Source organism: Haliotis asinina, chromosome 7 (genome assembly GCF_037392515.1).
Source record: "Haliotis asinina isolate JCU_RB_2024 chromosome 7, JCU_Hal_asi_v2, whole genome shotgun sequence".
Taxonomy (NCBI): domain Eukaryota; kingdom Metazoa; phylum Mollusca; class Gastropoda; order Lepetellida; family Haliotidae; genus Haliotis; species Haliotis asinina.
Genome location: NC_090286.1, coordinates 39297263 through 39317792, shown reverse-complemented (window position 1 = coordinate 39317792; position 20530 = coordinate 39297263). Strand labels below are relative to the sequence as shown.

Here is a 20530-nt window from a genome sequence, read left to right as displayed (position 1 = left end):
ACATTGCTACAGTAAGACACTTGTGAAGTTTATCCTGAAAGGTGGTGTTGACGTAAATGCGATGGATGAATATGGCAGGACGCCACTGTACTATGCAACTGAATTCAGACAAAGCTATACAATGCAATTATTCCTAGAGAATGCGGCAAATCCTTGTTCACGGGATGCAGCAGGAATGACGCCCCTTCACATATATGCCACGACTGAAGACGGAATTAATTCTGAGAGTCAGTCCTCAGCGCATCTGTATCCACATCGGCCATGTATGAAAAGAAGGCACATCCAGATTTAGTTTCAGATTTCAATGGAGAGTGTATATCACGACTCTTGGAATATGGTGCGGAGTTGAACATACAATATGACAAAGGCAGAACTGTGCTGCATGTGGCTGGGGAAAGAAAGACATCGGGAACTGCTAAGCTGTTTCTAGAGAAAGGAGCCGATCCTTGTGTTGTGGATCTGCAGGGCAGGGCTTCTATTCACATCGCAGCTGGAAATGGGGGAATCGGCTGTGTGAAGCTGTTCTTGGAAAAAAGATGCTAATCTGAGTTCTGTCGATCAACAGGGATGAACTCCACTTCACTATGCAGTCCAAAGGGGCATCCCATGATCTGTTTGATATTCTGGTGGAAACAGGTGCAGGTCAGAACACATGTGATAAACAAGGCAGAACGCCACGAAACAGGCTAAGACTAGCAACCGCTTATCCTAAACAGACAAACTTTGAAAATCATGTAGATGAACCGGACAGTTCTACTGTCACAAGTGCAGATCCCTCTTCATTTGAATCGACTTGAAGAGAGAGACAGTGTGTATTAAGCAGAGGAGACAGAGAAGGTATAATTTACTTACAGGAAATAGGGGGAATGCTAAAGAGATCCATGATAATGCTTTTAAATGTGTGTACCAGTGTAAAATGAATGTAAGCATGTCTTCTGATTCTGTAATCATCGTTGAAGTGTGTCACTTGAATCTGCCGGCGATATTGATAAACACTTGGATAGTTGATGTGTCTTCATGATCCTTCACAGTTTTATTACCTTTGTCTCATCAAGCTTATTCGCATACTCAGGAGTGTTGATTGGATTTCCTTCCGCTCTCTTGACGTTTTCTTTTTTCAGAGTGTCTTCAGTTCTGCCATTGAGGTCGTGGAACGTTGCATTGTATTAAGTTCGCAATATATACACACTGTCTCCATGGAAATCCTGATACTGACTATATATATATAGCTCAATGTTCATTGCCTTAATTACTTGATATTATATTTGAACAAAGGGAAAAAACAACATTGTACATATGTTTCAACAATATAAGATGTTTATTTGAATATAAAGGTAATATCAAATATCAAAATAAACAAAAGTATTTAAATCACTTGAAGTATTTTTATTGTAATGGCCCTTACTTAACAATGAGCTCCATCTATAAAAATAAACATATCTATCTATATCCAATAAATAACTCACATTAACCTGTTTGAGGAACTTTGAAACACTGACTGGAAAATGTGAATGCGTATCTCAGATATATAATGCAAAATCGTCTTGATTTTAGACAACGAAGTGTAGTTTATCTTTAAGAGGTAGTCCAGATCACTCGTCCTTTTGGGATCGAAATTTTTTGGTATCATGACATCATAATACTGATCATCAAATTACCAAATTTCACCGAAACATCCTGTACATATGACTGTATGTCCCGTCTGTCGAATAGGGGCTTGTTAAATTAGTTCCGGGATTCAGTCATCTAAAACTTCCGCTTGAAAGGACCGCTGATAATTCTGTTTAGAAAGCTGAAAATTAATGAAAAAAATATATAAATCGTATGGGATATTTAGGAATACATGTACATTGATTAAGGCGTCTTATCTTAAGACAAAATAGGACATAAAGACACTAGTAATTGTAGTTTTAACTCCGAAGATACAGAAACAACTGCCCATCTATTCAGGTCTTGCTGTAAAGTAAATCTTATGTGGAAAAAATGAGAACTGGCTACAAGTTACAGAACAAATAAAACTCAAAATTGAAAAGAAACGTGTAATGCTTGGCTATCCAAATAAAAACAACGATCCAATAAATATTAGTTTGATTCTCTTCAAGGAACTGGTTTTTCAAAACATGTTTAACAACATACTACATGTATATGCTAACAAAGTGTTCTTCAGTTAGTTATAATACTGATGCTGTCAACAGGTTCCGGTCGTCATGCCATGATCTAATCTGCTAAAACCATTGGGTTGTCCATCATTTATACTGGATCATCATCGTTAACTGTTGGTATAAAAATGTTGAAAAATGAAACAATATATATATTGTTATCTTGAACACCATGTGCATGGATGATACGATCTGGGTGTCGTTGTACAAAGGAACATGCATGTTACGACTGTCGTACGTCTGTGTGACGTATGGGAGCTACCTTTGCACTAAGACCTGTTTGTACAGCTACATCTAGATCAATACGGTCAAGTTAACATTACAGAACAGTAACCGATGAAGAACATGTCAGTTTCATAAAGCACATATCCAATTAATATCTTATTCATGATGTTTACTAGTTCAGCCACACGTGACTAACTAAGCATGCTGGGGTGATCAAGTGATTATCTTCACATGTATACATGCATTGTTTACTAGTTCAGCCACATGTGACTAACTAAGCATGCTGGGATGATGAAGTAATTATCTTCACATGTATACATGCACTGGGTTATTATTCCACATAATTTCAAATTCACGACAAAATAGAATTGGTGCATGGGTACAAAGATGGCAAAAATAACAGAAATATGTATTTTCACTAACTCCATTTCGGAAAGTGAAAGTCTTTTCTCAAGGACATGTGTGAGCGTTTTGAAACCCAACACCGCCTGAAGCCGATATTCAGTTATTTCACGGCACGACAGTATCAGTATGGGACAAAACCAAAGTGCCACAAGGGTATGGTGCTAAAGAAACGAAAACCATTCCGCGCGACTCGGATTCAAATCCAATCGTAGTTTCCTGATACTGGTAGGGGTGGTAACTGTAGCGCCTTTACGAAGGACCATTCGTGCTTCCAATAGAATACGAAGAGAACGTTAAAATATTAGTCAATTAATTCACAAAATGTGCAATAGTGATGTAACATGTACAGTTTCTACACATAAACAACATAAATGAGTGTACGGTAACTTCATGAAACAACTTAATGATTTCTTCATTTTTATAACGCTTTTGTCCGATTATAAAGGACTTCAGCCCGAGTTAGCTACTACATGCAAACACGTATCTCAAACTCCGGTCAATAACATGTATCCCATTTCAAAATTAATGGAATTATGGAAATAAATAGTTCCTTTGATGTTTGTGGACGTGACACCTCAACTTCCTTTTTGATGTCTGTTTGAGCGAACAAACCCAAATATCTCATATATAATAGACAGACATATGTTCTTGAAGGTAATCTTGCTTGTTCTGGCGTACACGCTGATTGACTGGAGCTCGAGGGCCACTACAAGGAATGTGCAAAAACTGATGCAAGGTGCGCTACAAACCAACAAAACCCGTAGTGATACTAACCCCCTTGAACATTTTTCGATTTTGACAATAGGAGTCTAGGAACTCTATCCTGTTTAGGTGAACGAGGAGTAACAACGGCTTCCTTTCCACGCCTGTTTTAATTCAGAAATGAACTTTTGTATCAATGAACAGTAAAAACGGCAAGTCACATATAACTCCATATATGGTAAGATAGTAATGTGTCTGTGATAAAACGAAGAATAACAAACTAGACGTCCCATTAACAATAGATATCCAAACATCATGTCATACGTATAACGGATAACTATCGACTCTGTAGCTATGGAATACTGGGTGTTTAACAGTCAAGATTAAATGGATTGTAGATTGAGAAATACATTCTATTCGAACCTGCGTAATAAAGATATATCATCACACTGAGCTGTCAAACAAAGCAGTAGGGCGAGAGAAACGAATAGCACAATGGATCTTGCAATATCACTCATACCCTATGGGGCGACGGGCGAGAACGTGTAAAGGAAAAGCGCTTTTTATCAGAGTATACGTTTTGACTGACACTTATTTTACTATTCCAGGCTACCTTGTCGTGTCAAAATGTAAGACTTAATACTTAATACCTTCTCATTCTCTGTAAATGGTCGAGACTGGACCAGACAGTCCAGCGATCAACAACATGACCATCAGTCTGTACAACTGGGATACGATGACATGTGTCGACCAAGTCAGAAAGCCTGACCACCCGATCCCATTTGTCTCTTACGACAAGCATGGGTTACTGAAGACCGGTTTTAACCCGACTTGATGTTACTGTAGTTGTTTAAGTTTTACAGGCCTTGGCATTCATTACAATGGAAATGGTCATCAAGCATGCATTTGTGGAATGTTTGTCATGTTCACATAAAGGGCACTGGGAAAGGATTGATGACAGCGACACAGACTATATAGTGAATGAAGCTGTAACGAAAATCATGACGCAAGCTTGTTGAAAGAAAAAAGCATAACATTTGCGCCAAGCTGACAAAATGGACAACCCCTGTCACTAACTTCTGATCCTCCAAACATGGTTCTTATGCTGATGACAAAGGAACAAAATACGGTGATACCTGATTTGGATTCCCGACTAGCGGATTGTGGTATGGAAAGGGAGATAATCTACGCGTAATGCCTTAGACAACGGGGCCACATTTGGCTTTCAGAATTACGTTCGCAGTTGACAAAATAGCAGTGACTGAGTGTGACTTTAGCTAATACTCCAGCAATATCACAGCAAGGGAGTCAAAACTGGGTTTCACACTTTGTATCCGTTTTGGGAATCGAACCCGTTTCTTCGGCGTGACGGGCGAACTCCTTAGCCACTATGTTACCCGACCACCCTGAGAAATGGCAAACCAGAGGAAATAGAATATCAGTATACCCATACCAAAGATAAGATAAAAATCTAAATTATTGTCTACAATTTCTACATTACAATAAGTGAAGTGCAAAGTCTACAATCTACACTCCTTTAACTGAAGAAAAATTAAGCTAAAGATAAAAATACTCTAAGCCAATACCTCTAAAAGTTTGCTTAAATTTCATTTCTTAGGCCTAGAATAGGACATCATCTAAAATCTCAGTCTGTATTCAAGATATTCACTGATACAACTATCTATTTTCACAGCACAGACTTGCAATTTATGCTTCCCAAAAGCGACTACAGTAAAACCACAAAGATATGTATAGAATCTCACTGAGCTTCGGGTGGACATCCTGTCCTGCAGTTTTGTTACTGATCCAAATAGGGCCAGTTTTACTCTTAGTTTCCTGACGACATTCAACAAAACGCTATTACACATCAGTCGGCATTCAGGAAAATACAACAAAACCACGTGTGCTATCAAAACCAAAACTAAAATATCCTGAAAGACAAAAGAAACGTCGCTGGAAGTTGTGTAGATGTCCAATGATTTGTTGTCGTTGATCTCTCGTTAACGTAGTGTTAATTGCTGTGTTCAGAAAACAAGTGAACGATTGCATGCATGATGCACATGTATCTCGACTCCTATGCTGTGTGTGAGTGCGAACTCTTCACTTATAACAAATAAACATCTTTCTATCCTCTATCTCAAACAGTACAATTATTGGGCAAAATAGGCTGTACGACCAAGATTCATATTTTCTCAAATCTGAATTTCGGTTTACATATGATTCAAATACTCCACTGGTGCTTAAATGTCATTATCAATATTACCACGTTTCTTTTGCCTTTCAGTATATATTTCTGGTATCGTTATCTTTAAAATTTTCTCGATTTCCAAACGAGGTACAACTTTGTTTACTGATGCAAACATTACTTCTGAGGTGATCATAAGGACATTAAGATTCAGATTAAGATTATTAAATGCATTGTAAGATATGTATAAATGAAAATGGAGGTAGACACTTACCCTGTAGAAGACCCTATTCGTCTGTGAGGCAGTCTTGCTTGATACCGAGGAGAGGCGACACGAACTGTTTCTGTACCATCCTGAAATACAGAGTGATTGAGTATGGTTTTACACCACTGCCAGCAATATTCCAGCAATATCACGAAGATGGAAAAATTGGCTCCACAAATTGTATCCGAGTGGGTAATCGAGCCCATGTCATCGGCGAGTGAACGCCTTAATCACAGTACAATGTCACTTAGTTAGATAGAAAGGCCTTACTGAGAGAGACTTTAGCATGATTTCAGCAATGTTGGGACCAAACTTCATACAATGCAGTTGTGTCAGGTACCCAGCTAATCACGAATATGTACACTAGTATTTAAGAAATCTTTTATATTCCAGCGTCAACCAAGCCCTCTACCTACCGGGTTCTGTGTAACATGTCCATGAAGTCTCTTATTTGATATTTCTTTGGCACGTTGTAGGGGAGATCTGGTATGGAGGGGTCGAAACGCCGGTGGACCATGAGGCTAAAAGGTAAAACAAAATACGGGTTTTTGCGATATTATATTATTACAACGCCTCTAAGTATTCGAGTGTGTTTAACACACACACAAGTACAAAAGGAAATAATCGGGTAACTGTTCAACGTTCTTTTGATATTTTCTCTCCTGCTTCCTTTCCGAAATTGTGTCAGCATTTCATGAGTCTGGCAGTCTGGCCTGGTATTGAGATCATACCATAGCGTACATAATGATTTATGACATGTATCGAACAAAACCGGAATCGTACTGTCATCTGTGGTTACAGAAGAACTTTGAAGATCTTTGGAAAGGGAGTTTACTCTTTTAATTGGGAAATCAACAATATGCTGAATCTTACTAAGATATCCTTTTGGGAAAAGATCGAGATATTAATTTTCCTTCAGTTGATCAATCAAATCAGTTCAATATCCCAACAATACACTCATATTAAACAAAAGCGACAAATCCCTCTAACGTGAAAATTCTGCTCGATTATACCGGATCACATGAGGCAGCCAGTGCATCAACATCACGTTTGATGAGGATGGCTCTCTCCTCCTCCGAGAGTGAAGGGTAAGCTTGTGAGGCTTCATCTGCAGGACATCGTCTACCCCTCTGATACTGAGTCTGCTGGATGCTCCTTTCCACCGCTGGTAACAAATCTCCGATAGGAATATGAGAACTAGAGGCGTTATCGGTAAGCATGTAATCCCGAGGGTCATATTTTGGAGTCCGTAAATCGCCCCTTCTTGCAGAAACTCTACTGCTGATGTGCCTATATTGCTGGGGTGATGGTATAGACACATTTCTGTTGATTTTGGTAGAGTCTATTGTCAGCTGAGGCGACGTGTGATTAACTTGAACTTTAGATCTCTCCCTATGCAGCGTCGTGTCTGTTCGCTTCAACTCGGGTGTTTCCGCCGTTCGTGCTTCTGGTGATAAGCTGGTATCGCCACCTCCAGCACCCTCAACATTAGCATCCTGTATTGTCACTTTCCTGAGAATCATGGGTTTAGAATCACCATCACCTTGAGTTGGTAAAAAGTTACCCCGACTGTTATTTTCGTAACCCCATCTGGGTGTTCCTGGCACGCCATAATTTAGAAGATGCAAATTGCCCGCCTCTCTAAAATGGCGCATGTTCAGTGAGCTTGGAGACAGGTTACTAAGACTTGCAGCCATAATGCCCCTGAAATTGTTCCCAGTATTGTGTTTGCTTAAAGTTCTACATAAAGACTCAAATTTATCACCATTTAAGCTATAGAACGTTTTTTCTCTTTGGGCGTAAGACAGTTTAACTATCCTTCCAGGGGACATACCGCCTGGATCCCTGACCCACTGAAATGTGTTCATCTGATTAGGACCTTCCTCTTCCCCACACGTATCTACTAAAGACTTTTCCTGCGCAAGTAACACACCTTCCTCATTCTTCCATTCCTCTACTCCTTCCGCTTCGTTTGATATTTTAGAGTCATATCCTTCATCATTGAAGTCCTCTCCTTCATCACGAACCTTATCATCTTTGTTCATGTATTTCTGAGCCAGTCCCATCAGCTTTTTCACTTTAGTTTTACTCTCTGCAAGATCAGCGGCGTTTGATGTTGACTGGGACTGGCAGTCAGAACTGTAACCTTGAGCCGGAAGTGACATATTGTCAGCTGCAGCAAGCTCCTCCTTTTCCTCTGACGTCAGAACAGGTGATTGGTGTGTAGGTATGGCACTCTTACAGACACGTCTGACACCTTCAACGTGAGGCTTCTGCTTCGAAACCTCGGCGATATTCTCTGTGGTCTTTGGGGGAACTGGGATTTGCGGTTGGGGCGGCCTTGGGGCTTTTTGTTCGTGATTGTCGTTTATGGTGAACTGACATGATGATTTCTTAAATCTATCATGGAGACTTTGTAGTTCAAATACTCTAGAATCATCAATTGATGGACACTTGGAAAATCCATTTTGTCGTATCCTAGAAAGGTCATCCTCATCATCGACACTACCTGAAGTAGAAAACCAAATGAACATTACGTTATGACGGAGGTTAATTCAAAGATCGGGGAGGTGGGTGTCTTGCGATTAAAGCGTTCGCTTTAGAAGATTCGGGTTCGATTTCCCACATGGGTACAATGTGTGAATTCCAGCCGTGACATGGCTGGAATATTGCTAAATTAAACTCACTCACTCACCCAATATTGCAAACAGCTTTCCATGACGGATCGGCGGAGGACTACACCTAAGGCCAACGAATGCTCACTGGATGAAATATTTCCGGTACGCAAAACACAAGACGATGTTTAATATGAATACTCTCTTTATGTGAATCAAACGTTCAAGAGAAAATATTTCCAAACGAGATAGACTAAGATATGTTCAGGAGGTTCTTGTTACCTTTACCAGTCTTCCCGCCATGGCAGTCCCTGAATTTCATCCAGGATGCAATTCCTGAAAAGTAACGAAACTAAACTTTACAATGAAGTTCTTGAAAGGCATTTAAATATTTTCTCTTTTTCCTTCATATGCAACAAGTCAGCATCATCTGATGAGGAGCAAGAATTATCCCTGATAATATATGGAGAAAAAAGGAAGTTGTTCTACAAAAAACGTGTCATGTATTATCTCTGATTATGCTATTATAGGGGACACAATTCGTTCTGCAATTGTATGGAGAGATTTAAATGCGAATAAGTCTTCCTCGTCATTTAAGATACGAAGATCCGGGTTAGAAATGATCTTCATCAACCCATGCTTGCCGTAAGAGTAACGTGATCAGGAACTTAATACATGTCATCGTATCGTAATTGCGAAGGTCATCTGATTGTCTAGTTCAGGCTGGACTACTTATGAAAAGGAAATATTGCGCAAAACTTGATTTGAAACGCCCGTAAAATTACACAATACATATACAAGCCGTGTATATTACAGAATTGTGGCCAGTTCATATTTTCCACGAGTGTCAGTTCGTTTCCTTGCTACAGAAGAGATGGTAGTAAACGTGTACACCTACCCATGTCATCATCAGGGACTGGGGCCTCCCAGGCACTAAAGTTATATTTCTCTGGTTTCCTGGAATGAATAAGAATGATCATTGTTTAGCGTAATCAACAGGAGCGTTCTGTGTACTGTGTGTGTAGATTAGGAAACGCCTTTGTCTGTATCATTCTGAATGAACTTGGTGTTTTCTTTGCCCAGACAGTTACAATACCAAATCGATGGCAAACATGAGTTCACGATTCTGACATTACGATTCAGGGCCCGTATTCTCGAAACGTTCGTAGCCCAATTCTTAACTTTGATCGTAGCCAATGTGTTAAGAATGGGCTTAAGAAGTTCGTACGGCTACACATGCTTCGAGAATAGCTAGCCAGAAGGCACTTGGTACCACTCACCTTTGACCTGTGGAATGTATTGTGTACACATGGATAGGAACTAGGTTTCATAGGGATTTGTAACAGCTCAATATTTCCATACATTTGATTGTACTGTTTGCAGGATTGATTTCCAACAGTTTACAGTGCTGGTTACTGACTATTTTAAGTGATTAATTTTACAAGAAATCAGTTTTCAACACAAATACATTGTAACAGAATTCCACATTAATTTTACATTCTCATGTTGGTTATATAAGTTATCAAATGCACTGTCAACGATTACATGTAAATGAGTGTGTAACCCCGGTGTGGCTTATAGACACACTCAGACGTTATTAAATGTAAATGCCAAGCCCTGAAGGGTGAAATATAATCCGAGTAGGTCGTATTCTTGCGTAGACAGCTTTATTAGCATTATCTCTGATATCGATTATAGTCAACGAGCCGTGTATGTGGGGCAATCGGATTTCGATCCTAATAAGGGAGATTGACATATCGCACAATGCAGTTGACACTGTTTTGACTACCTGACAACGGCACTTCAGGGTGTTTGGACTGATATTGACAATGGCAATAGGAATGAATATGACAGATATTGCTGTAGCACATACTGCATGACCATACTTAAGTAAGATGTTCCCGCTGTGCATGCACATGTATTCTGACGGGCTGCCACGTACTTGGTTTATTGACCCTCACCAGTAAACATAGACGGTAACGGCTATATGTGATAATTAATTATTTGATCCATGATATACGCTGATGAGGATACATACATACATACATACATACATACATACATACGTACATACGTACATACGTACATACGTACATACGTACATACATACATACATACATACATACATACATACATCATGCACGCACGCACGCACGCACGCACGCACGCACGCACGCACATATCCATAGAGACAGAGAGTACGGTTACGTGTCAGTTTGTAAAGAATTTTCAAAAGGCTACTTAAACAGAACTAAATGTGTCTTTTTGTTTTGTTTTGGTTTGGTTTGGTTTTTGAGTGTGTACGTGTGGGTTGTTGATGCTGCTGTTGTTGTTGTTGTTGTTCTTGAAAATGTATGAACATTATTATCAGGATATCTATTAAGCAATGAGTAATGAATTCATTTTTAAAAGAATCTGTTAGCGGCCACCCAAGATATACACTGCCCTTAATGAGTGAGAGAATAATCTGTAATGATTCAAATGGCGGGCTGTCAATCTCATATAAAGGTACTGTAGTGTACTTTCCTCACCCTTTCCGCATGATGCCCCAGTTACCTATCATTATAAATGTTCTCACTTATATACGTCGTCAGTCAGCGTCAGCTGATATGACTGCAATACCAACCTGTCATTTCGAATCACACGTCGCTTCTTCCTCCTTATTTTAATTGGTTTTAGTTGTTTGGGCTTCTTCCTCGAAATTGGTAATTCTGACGACAAGTTTGTAATAAACCATATGTGAGGAGTCTTGAGATCTAAGTCTCCGATCAGCATATTGTACAGATAGAACAATATCAACAACCTAAAACCTGTCTCCATCCAATTATAGCAGCATCATAATAGAGGGCATCGTCTACTATTGGGCACAATATATACTCCAGGAAGGTAGATATCGAACATCGTTAAGTCAAATACTTATCCAAGAGTGGTGTTAATGGAATCTGGTGATAATAATTTTGCATCCAAGCCAGTGTCAAACAGTTGATATCCAGAAACCGATATCCGAATGCTGTCAAAACGTTAATAAATCCATGAACTGCAGCAGAGATTCCTCAACGAACAAAGATCACACGGGCGAATAATAAATCACAGGCATATATTCCCAAATGTTTAGAGCAGCATTCGGTGCGATGAACAGTAGTATCTTATATACTCGATCACTGGTAGGCATGTCTTCATGAAACAGAAATATCTCCAACTTTCACATGCTCACCATAGAGAACCTCCATTTTTACATGGTCATAATGAAGTGAAGGCGTTTGATCCGTACCGAGGGCCAACAACAATGTTATAAACTAGTTTACTTTCATTGGACTCTGCTACTTGCTAGCTTTCCCTAATCTAACCTAATGAAGCGTAGACAAAGTATTTTACCATTGTCCAATAGGATTAAGTCGGCGCGTATAATACCACTATTACATCCAGTGTATATCATTAATCACTGATGGCTTGTCATTTCATGAGGCTTAAATCTTGTATGTTCATATCCTTCAAAGGTACACAAGAACCGTACCCGTGGGTTTCACCAATTAGTAAACACTGGCGGGCATTCCTCCCACATCAAGTTGACAGACTGTTCCACGCAGCCTTTATCAAAACAATCATTCTCTTGAAGACTGGTCTGCCTGGCAGGTATTTCTGACACAATTTTTGAATTTTTGACAGTTTATGTCTGTCGGGGTTTTTTTAGCATTTTTTTCCTTAAAAATGCATTTCGAATTCAGCCTACATTTCAATCGTGTTATGAAACTTCAGGAAGAAAGACTATGTCACATCATATATATATCTTGCTGGGGCCCATGCAGGTAACAAAGGAACTCTCAGTATCCCCTGGTGTGGTCTACTTTTGTTTTTAAAGACCAATGACTGGTATATATCATACACTGCCTTAATCAGAAGCACCGACAATAGATGTTTTGTGGACATACTTTTTGTCGTTTTAGGATGCCTTATCAGAAGCACTGAGAATAGATTTCTTGTTGACATACTTTTTATGGGACTGAAAAGGTTTTGATGTTTTATTCCATTTTGGTACACGTGTAAAGTAGGTAAAACCACCATTCATATGAATACTAATATTTAATATTTAATAATAATATTTAATATTTAATTCTAAAACCTGACGATACGCCAAAAACTTTACAATTATTTACTTATTTACATACAAATGTCACTCGGCTGTACTATTACTGAATGCAGCTTTAAACAAACAAACGAACAAACAAGTGTTTTAGGGCAGTGCATTGTGGCAAATATTCATAAACGTGTCTGATTCGTGGAAGACGGCATGAAAGGAAATTTTTGGAGTAGATGCCCTTAACGTTTATGTGCTGATTCAGTCCTCCTTTCTAAAGGCCATGGCCACAAAACATACCGAGTCCACCATCTAAGCACATCTGCAAACAATCAGCCAATTGTTACGAGGGGCACCCCTGTATACAAAAAGCCTTAATAGCAATAAAACTGTCATCCGGCATTCAAAAGACAACATATCTCCATATTGACATTGCATTGACTGAAAAGAAAACACTCATAACAACCAATCGATAATTCATTCTGTGTCCTGTCATAGCACAGAAGGTAAAATGTTAAGGTTATAAAAGCAAATGGTAATATCGCATTGTGGTGTTTAGACTGGCTATAAATGGCCACTGCTGCGGTTTCTGTAGGTGAATTACACCCTTACGCTTCCCTAAACAACATTTCAACAAAACCTCAAGGCAAATCACTCACTGACACATACTCTAAATACTTTGTGCTCCGCCACCGTGCACAGTTGATATATAACCAGAAGGATTTATAACCAGATAGGTGTATAACCAATAATACAGGTTGTAACATGTGCCCTTGGCAGTGATGAAAGTTTAAACTTCGCTTTTATGAGGTATTCAAAGGAAAACAAGAATTCCATTAATAATCGACATAAGTGTCGATACGGTCAGTTGTGAGTCTGATTTTGTTTATGGCGTCCAAACTCGTTTGAACACATATGTTATCAACTGTTATAAAGGCGTCATTCTGTTATTATATATCAGTCGGAAAGAATGGCATAAGTGTATAAGATCCGTCTGTAAATATGTCGGATGAGTGATGTGTATGGACTGACTGAAAATGTAACCAAGTTTAGCTACATTCACAAATGATTGAATTGTAAACTACAAACTTGAAATCACTTCAATTACATTTCATTTCATGAGTCTGAATGAAAGTTTTGTTTCCGTAAGCCTCCAGTCAACATAGGTCGCGATTATTTGTTCACTACAAAGGTAGATTGTTCCTATATTACTTGAACAGCGAACCCCTTATACAATACTTTAGGCTGTGAAACCTATAAACGTTCAATAATTGTAATAATTTCCTTTGATGTAAAATCCACCAAACTCAACTCTGAGCTATGTTCGCACATAATATACAGTTCAATACGCAAACCAGAGTCGAAACAAACACTGCTCGAAGACGTTTACCCTGTGTGTCCTCATATTCCAGACAAGCATTATTATCGATAGACTAACAGCTACTCTCAGAAATGAACATATTTTACTGAAAAAACGTTCATAGTGAAAAAAATATAATGTAATGAAATGGAGCCACGAGACTTTCCTCATTTTCAGAAGCTAAGGAAATCTAGACTTGCCACATTTTCTAGACTTGCGTGGGCTTTCTTGGATATATATACTTCAGGGTCTGTACGACAGACTATGTTATCGAAAACGCCACTTTTTACATAAAATTAATCGACATTGCGACTTTTTAAAAGGGTAGAATAAACTGGGAAAGACATTAACGTCATAAATAACACTGGATTGACTTAATATGTCTATCAGTATCTGAATGTGCGGACGACACTGTCGAGATTTACCTAGAGTCACACCTGGATTCAGGTAATATTTCTATCAGTATCTAAAGGTCAGGACGACACTGTCGGGACTAAATAACAGGTCATAAATAAAATTGGATTGACTTAATATGTCTATCAACATCTGAAACTAGACATAACACAGGCACACATACGCGGACGCACGCACGCACGCACACACTCACAAGTGACGGCCGCTCACACACACGACGGATTATTGACATAAGTATGTCGGCATTGACCACGGCAGCACTGAAATATGGCAAGTCTGTTAGGATGAGCCGTTTTGTCAGACAATTTACTTTTCAAATTCTGCTTTACGCATCTGAAGAAAGACCAACTACTAACAGGAAGCGGTCAATATTTTCACAACACATGTTTTGTTCCAAAGGTAACTCCACCAGAAACACTGCTAATATCACGGCTATGTACACATGTAATACATGAACAACGTGCTATGTTGTACTCCCTGGTCGATATCAAGCTGTGTTTATCGCCCTATGAGTAGCTACATGTTGTTTCTAGCAGTACTGGGGTGTGTCGTGAGCCGTGAAATCAATACTAATGGATTGCTGTAGTGAAACAGTTCGATTGACTACGCACATCAAGGTGTTAATGTTTTGCGTGCAACTTTATCAAGAAATGGTTTGGAAGTAATCTATGTGGTACTCCCGAAGAAACATGACATATTTCTTGCTTAACTCAAACTAGCGACACCAATAGCGAAATAGAAGGATTGTTCAGTTTTTCATAAAAGGTAATATATTCAGAGGTCTGTTAAAGTTACAAAAATATAAATCAAACCTGGATATATTTATCTTCATAAGTAAGACTGTTAAACGAAGTATTTAAACTTTGTTTTTAACCAGTATTCAACTCATAAGTCTATGGTCCATAAATAGAGCGAGTGAGTGAGTGAGTTAATATTTAACGTCACCGTAAATATTGTCCAGACATCATGGGCATTGATCTATTTAATGCCGTTACTCGCCTCTGGCGACAAGTATGGGTTGCTGAAGATCATCTCTAACACAGATCTTCACGGGTACTTTCGTTAAAGAGTTTTTCAATGTATTTTTAACCTTGCAGTAATAATGTGGACCTTGAATGACATACCTCGATTTCTGTCAACATACCCCGATGGTCTGGGTTGCTACCAGAATATTGATCACTATACTGTGTGTTCCAGACTCATTTGGTTACAGGCACAAGGCTGGAATATTGCCTTATCTGGCATAAAACTACAGACACACAAACAACTTTACTTGAAATGAGTATCATTGCATTTCACTGATAATTCCGGAAATCCTTTGAAATTCTGTTTAGATGGATTTTACTTGATGAATACTGGAGAATAATCGGGACTGTACCTGTGGTAATAATGGTTTGTTTTTAAAGAAATCCGGTGTTGACACATTTCACTATATCGAACATTATCATTGACATTTTATGCTCAATTCAAACAGGGAAGTCTTCATTTCAGAAAGACTATTATTAAGTTTTTAATTATATATATTGTGTTATTTTGCTATGCATTTGAAATACGAAATGACGATGGAACTATTAAACTGATGTTAAATTGATAACTAGATAACCTATAATGTTGTTTTCTTTTCTCTCGTCAGTACAGTGATGTGTCTGTTTGAACAGTTAACGATCAATGGTTTATCTAACAAGAACGGTTGTATGAGACGCATTAGTGATATCTGCGGAGTACAGGCATTCAGTGTTGACTCTAGACACTAAGGGGTCAAAGATCGGACATGCCACACTCGAGACGGGCCATTTAAATACCTGACACAATGGCGACTAAGTATCTGATTCACAAACACCAAGGAGCAGTCACATGGCTTGCGAATGATAAAATGGGCTTGTGGAGGTATGAACAGGAAGGGCATATGAGTGAGTGAGTGAGTGAGTGAGTATTGGTTTAGTCCAGTTTTAGTAACATCACTACTCAGCTTTTAGTAATATCACGGGTTTCATATACAGTAACCATGTGGGTAATAGAACCCAGACATTTAACTCAACAAGCGAACGCTTGAACCGTTAAGCTACTCCATCACGCACAAGAAATATAAAAGGTCGCGAATGAAAGGGCGTAACGTTATATAATACATTATATTACATTGTCATGTTCAAAAATGCCTTTGTTTTGAGCAAACAAAAATATTAGAAATATGTTTTAAATTTCATTTGCAGATCGAAGACTAAGGACCAACACCATTTGTAAGGGAACAAAGTTAAAGAATTGAAACTAAACACAACTAGTACAACATAAAATACCAGTGTTATTGCCCTTACATTTTCAGTTAATAGTGTAGAATTTCTTCTAATCAAGTGATAACGTTCTTTCTGAACGGATAATAACGTTCTTCCTAAACGGGTAATAACATTGAGAACATGAACAATTATGTTCGCATACAATGCATTAAATACTGCAATTACACATCTGTTATGATATAAAATATTGCACAGACTATCATATCTATTTTGCTTCTGTTCCTTTGGTAATAACGCTGAACTGGTACCAAACGAGATTAAAACGCCCTCATGTAACGTCTAACTGTTCAAATAATCATCAAACGGCGCATAAAATGTTTCGTATTGTTTGGAGATCAATACTATTTTCATTTACGACAGTGAAACAAAATGTAATGTGAAACGAGATAAGGGCCTTGGTGATTTCTCCCTCACTCTATCGATTTGCCAGTTACAAGCCCATGTCATATTGTCAATACGACGAGAATATTCTAACCTTACTTTGTCAAGCAGGATTGAATGTTCCCATGCATTTGACTCACCCTGCATGTTAGGGTATTAAAACCAATCTACAGTTTAACCCCAGCTGCGTGAGGTCTTTCTGGATCGGACTTACCTTAGCATACCAAGCACTACAGCCTGTTAAATTTTCTGCAGAAAATCAAAGAAATAAAGTTTCCATACTTTAAAAAAAATAATTTTTTCTAAATCTTAAAGGAGTCCAAAACATTTCCTAATTTCGGGTCATAGAAATGAGACAGTCTAGACTTAATTATTCTACACTGGGGTTATTATTATCATTATTTTATCTATTCCTCTGCTGTGGGCGACAGATCAGCCTTTCTGTGGATACCAGGGTTTTCGGAGTGGCATGCTGTGTGTGCAGGTAGATGTAACACAATATGTCATGTGTATGGTGGGTATAGCTGACATTTAATACATCGTTAATGACAAATCGCTGCAACGTTTCATCAATATTGACGTTGTAATATGAGACACCAACTGTATACAAAGGCATAGTTTAGACATCAGGGCTATCAGTTACATAGGCACTGTCTATACATCGTTGACAAAGACATATATTGGATGAAGTCTCTCATGTGTCACATGACAGCGTCCATTAAGAAGGTAACGCTGTCTGATATGAGACAAATTAGGAAAAAACAAGATTGTGTCATAGTTTCGTGCATTAAGTGCCTAACATTGTATTTAATAGAACTACAATATACTCGTTTTCGATGACAATCAATATGGGAAAATATTTCACCCACACTGTTCATTCTGGCACAGAAACCGACCCTGCATATACCCGGCTGCTTGTTTAGAAGACGTTAATAATGGCACTTGTTGTTTCCCCGCCTTGAACTTGGCATTGAGAGGATACAACAAGTACTGGTCGACTCATAGTCTTCATAATTCGCTTGAGTTGGGCATCCATGTTAAACTGAAGCGGCCCGTGAAGATCCGGGTTAAAATTGGTCATTAGCAACCCATGCATGTAGTAAGAAACGACTACCTGGATCGGGTGGTCAGGCTCGCTGGCTTGGTTGAAACATGTCATCGTATCCCAACTGCGTAGTTTGATGCTCATGCTGTTGATCACGGGACAGTCTGGTATTTACAGACCGATGTCATATAGCTCCAATATTGCAGTGTGCGGCGTTAAACAATAGACAATCTAGGTTATACTGAAGCAAATTACCTCATGGGGCAAGTGGTTGAAAATCAGTAGTGGTTTGGAAAGTGAAATCACTAACGCACCCATACTCGCACGCTATATGCGACGCTACACCCAAGTTCATCGCACTTCACCTCCTATTTGTTATGTGGGAATTAGTGTCAGGTATTTTTGGAATTGCATGAAAAGTTAAACATCGATAAAACTTTAACCAACTCCAAAGTAGACAATCCGTTGTTTGGGGGCACGCTGAGTGAGGAGTGAGGAGTGAGGGAGTTTTACTTTACGCCGCACCCAGCAATATTCCAGTTATAAGGCGGCGAACGCTTCGTGAGTATGGCATCACGCCGCTCTTGGCAATATTCAACCAGTATCACGACGGGGGCACCAGAAATGGGTTTCAAACGTTGTATTCATGTGGGGAATCGAACCCGGGTCCACATGCTTTAACCACTAGACCACCGCCCCGCCCCTTGGAGACACGAGGACCGACCAACGGCAGGGTCAAGAATGACAGCGTTGATAGTCTTTTAATACACAGTTATTGTGTGAGTGGTTAATAAATGTATGATTGTTCGCCACTTTGAGCATTAAACCATATCGGGAATCGAACCAGTCTTCGACACGACAAGCCTACCATTTAACCACATTTTATACCCCACCGACAGATAGCGCACCTGGGACGCATTTTCGATAAGAACTTTAGTGAATATTAGAAACAAGTACTGCTAATCCTATGTGAACTATTTCTTGCGTATTATTACCTTGTAACGTTTGTGCCATTTTGGGTGCGTTCCCTCCTCAGACCCACCAGCTTGTCTCCGACTTTCGGCGGCATGTCATATCCGGGATTTACGCCGTAATCCTATAATCTCTCAGTGCCCCACAGGTAATGTCACGGGCCACAACCACAAGCCTAGACCTCAGTATAGAGCTTGATTTGTTTTATTGAAACTTCGCGTGAGCCTATTTTACGCTAGAATTGGGCAGTAAAGAGGGAAGATCAATAAATAAAGATCGGAGGTAGTCCTTTGGTTTGATTGTAGATATGACTCAGGTATTAGCCACACTACCCGATTTGAACATCATTTGACATATCTTCCGGCTATCAGACATAAATCAAGTCATGCTAGAGTCCATTAATGCAAACAGTGAATTTGTTGCAGTATAAATGCCATAATCATCGTGTTTACGTTGATGTTCCTCGCGATTTCTTGAACGAACAAGGTTTACCGAAAAGAAACGTCGCCTTTCCTTCCACTTTCAATATTACACAGTTGGTATATACTCTAGCGCATTTCCTCCGGTCCTGGTTTTCATGAAATCCAATATAAGAATGTCAACACACATTCAGGATTACGATAAGAACTGGGCGCTTTTGTTGATTCCGTGAAACCATATTTACTGAGCTGAATGATTGGATTAATATTCTTGTGAATATTGTGGTTAGTTAGATCCGCGGGATTTACAACGTATGTCCATATTGCAATTCATGACACACTGAGAAACGTCCACTGATATGCTGTTAACTGTCATGATCTCGATCGCCGTGTGTTATACCACTGTAATAGACCTCCTGGAATCACAATGCCTATGTTCTGCTGTCATTGTTCCCATTGTGTGCTGTCATTGTGGAAGGTATGCCGCATATTCTCTTGTCAGAATGTCTCCAGTTTGATCTTCATAGGACACGGAGCATGAAAACGTAAGCTAAACACGTTCATGTGTGTTATCTCGGGCTTCACAAACACCGAGCCACCGCTGTGACGTTGAGGCTACAGCCACGTGCAATGTATGTATACACCCGTTCATACGCCTTAAAATGCACGACACCATGAATCAAAGAGGTCTCAGGTCACAACCTTGTAGTAGAGCCAGTGTCGAAGTGTCCCGAATCCAATACCTGTCCTATACACATTACTTGTAATGTTCCTAGTGTCCTCTCCTCAAGCCACTACAACCCCTGCACAATGTATAGAAAGGCTATCCACAATCACTCCGGAACCTGTTCCTTTAGCGTTGAGGCTAACCCGTAATCCATACCACCAACACAACAGATAATCGAAGTCTGCCTTTGTACTTTAACAGTGTCTGGTTGTTAGGTCGATGGGACTAGCCTTTCCTAAGTGAACGCCCATGGTCTCTACCCCTCATTCTGACAATCACATATCAGTATT

General features: G+C 39.3%; 1 protein-coding gene across 1 annotated transcript; it reads right to left on the bottom strand.

The window, feature by feature from the left end:
• Positions 1–1299: 1299 nt before the first annotated feature.
• Positions 1300–20524, bottom strand: LOC137291506 (uncharacterized). Its single transcript, XM_067822866.1, has 8 exons — positions 19118–20524; positions 9455–9513; positions 8839–8892; positions 6955–8450; positions 6358–6462; positions 5951–6030; positions 5255–5327; positions 1300–1792 (listed from the first exon to the last, which is right to left on the bottom strand). Exons 1-8 carry the CDS (start codon positions 19189–19191, stop codon positions 1739–1741), a joined length of 1995 nt encoding a protein of 664 aa, XP_067678967.1. The 5' UTR covers positions 19192–20524; the 3' UTR covers positions 1300–1738.
• Between the last annotated feature and the right edge of the window lie 6 nt (positions 20525–20530).